This window comes from Stegastes partitus, unplaced genomic scaffold (assembly GCF_000690725.1).
Source record: "Stegastes partitus isolate 25-593 unplaced genomic scaffold, Stegastes_partitus-1.0.2 Scaffold15, whole genome shotgun sequence".
In the NCBI taxonomy this organism is placed as follows: domain Eukaryota; kingdom Metazoa; phylum Chordata; class Actinopteri; family Pomacentridae; genus Stegastes; species Stegastes partitus.
In genome coordinates this window covers 1,884,389-1,886,888 of record NW_007577746.1, presented here as the reverse complement: position 1 = coordinate 1,886,888, position 2,500 = coordinate 1,884,389, and the positions used below count along the sequence as shown (strand labels likewise).

The 2,500-nt window shown below is 36.2% G+C and overlaps 1 gene segment (V, D, J or C); it reads right to left on the bottom strand.

Annotated features, from left to right (window-relative positions):
* Nucleotides 1–541: 541 nt before the first annotated feature.
* The window catches only part of LOC103363748 (Ig kappa chain V-III region ABPC 22/PC 9245-like), a 17,314-nt gene continuing 15,355 nt past the window's right edge, over nt 542–2,500 (bottom strand). Inside the window, 1 exon segment of the V gene segment in view lies at nt 542–818. Coding sequence covers nt 752–818 — 67 coding nt within the window.

The following is a 2,500-nucleotide window of genomic DNA, read 5'->3' as shown; positions in this document are numbered from 1 at the left end:
ATGACATGACACCTGTATGAGTTTGTTAAATCCTGCTCCATTTATGTGAACATTTTTGAAAGAGACTCAGTTAATCAGACTCAGTGTTCAAATAAAAATAATCCACCAGAAATGACTGAAAACTGATTTAAAGTCGAAGAATATAAAGTTCCAGAAAAAGGTCTTTTACTTGACGTTTAAAATAATGAGAGATTTTGCAGAATGTTCAAAATCAAGACTGCATTAGTTTCATGTCAACACATTTCAAAACAGAGAATTAAAGACAAGAAAACATTTTAGAGGTTGGATCGTAGCTAAATCATCTTTCCTGCACTTCAAGCTGTTCACATTTCACACATTAACTCCAACACATAAAGAAAAGTCCAGTAAACTAACAGCAAAATCTAGATTTGACATTGATTCTGATCAGCGCAGATCTGCTTCACATTTACAGAGATTAAAACCTGAATTATTATTTAACACGTGAGCAGAAACTTACTTCCAGCATGAGCTCTGGTTTGTCCAGAAACTTCTGACTCCAGAGCGACACGACTCTCTGACTGTCTGAACATTTATTAATCCTCAAGTTTCAATCATTTAAAATGTGATTATACACTTTATCTTATGGAGCAAATACTGAAATAGAAAAGTTTTGATTCATTATTTCTGTTTCTAATGAGAACAAATATTGATCAAAAATTAAAGATAAAGACATCAAAATCATATTTCAGTTTGTAGAGCAGTGAGATGTGAACACTTGCTCCTGAAATAATCAGATGTCTAAAAAAGAAATTGACTTACGTCCAACTTCCAGTCTGGTTCCTCCACCGAACGTGTACCACAGTGATACAAACTGATTGAGCCGCCGTACAAAAACCTCTGACTGTAGAGAGACACGGCTCTCTGACTTTGTCACACTGAACTAAACCTACAAGCGCCAAAGATTCAACTATTAAGGCCAGAAAAACTATTTATCTTCTGAACCATACTTTTTTCAATTCATTTAAGTTTTAAAATTTCCATTGTTAAAGTCAACGTAGTGTCCTGATGACATAATGCTTGTTAAAGAATTTACAGGAAAATATGTTTGTTTTACTCAGTATAATTAACAAACAAGCTCATAAAATGTAAAGAGCAATAGATTCTAAAAAAAACAGCTTCAAGTTTAACTTACGTCCAACTTCCAGTCTGGTTCCTCCACCAAACGTGTACCACAGTGATACAACCTGATTGAGCCGCCGTACAAAAACCTCTGACTGTAGAGAGACACGGCTCTCTGACTCTGAAACAAACTCAACACAAACAGTCTCAGTGGGTCAAACAGCTGCTTCACATAAAAAACAAACTGACAGGAATTTGAAAATATATTCATTTGGCTTCATTCATCAGTTTTTATTATGTCAGATTAATACTGAGTGTTTTCAGTGTCAAAATCAATTAAACATTTCTGTTACACAAATAAGTTTAGAGGCAATAAAATTCACAGGTAAACTCCTCTCCTCTATCAACATGCGTCCCTCTGAAATGAAGCCCACAGAAGCATGACGCTGCTTTCTGTTTGTGTCTCTGTATCCTCAGAGTCCAGAGGTCAGATCACAGTGACTCAGCCTGGAGCAGTGAGCTCTGCTCTGGGAGGCTCCGTCACCATCTCATATACGACCAGTCAGGATGTGTACTCTGGTGGTGTCGGCTACATATTAGTCTGGTACCAACAGAAAGGTGGACAAGCATCAAAACTGCTTATTTACTGGACATACTATAGAGAAACTGGAATACCAGATTGATGCTGAGGCCGTGGATCAAACTCTGACTTCACTTTGACCATCAGTGGAGTTCAGGCTGAATATGCTCAAAACAGCTAGTTGAGCACAAAAGTGTAGCATTTAACACATTGAATTTCCCTTCTGGGATAAAAAAAATAAAGTATTTTTCATTTCATTTCATTTCATTTCATGAGCAAAGTAGTGACAAAGTGAAAAAGCAGTCAGATACAGTTGAAATAGAACATACTGGGATATTTTTCTGTTGTCTTTTCCTTCATGTGGATGTGAGAACTGACCTGAGATCAGCAGACCAACAGCCTCAAACTGCAATCGCAGAAACACATCAAATAAACTGAAAAGCAGCTCAGTTACATCTAAATGTAGAGGAGTAAAAGCAATGACTCTTATCAAGTCAAAGTAAAAAATAAAAGGACTCCAATAAGCACAATGTGTTGAGAGACGTTATTTAAGTTCACGTTAAGTCAGTGTGACTTGTTTCCGCCCACATCTGCACACCATCACAAAGTTTCATTTGACTACAATTACTGATCTTATGAGGAATAAATAAGGAATTAAAAATATACATGAAACCCTCGTGTTGCATGATAGGAAGGTTTCAATGAAAAGAACAATACATGACTGAGTGATGTACAACTTCAAATGAACAGTTATTTATGTTTCAATTTAGTAACAACTTTTCCCTGAATTTAACACTGACCCCTCTCAAAGTCTGACACATTTGTTGAATTTGTAGGATT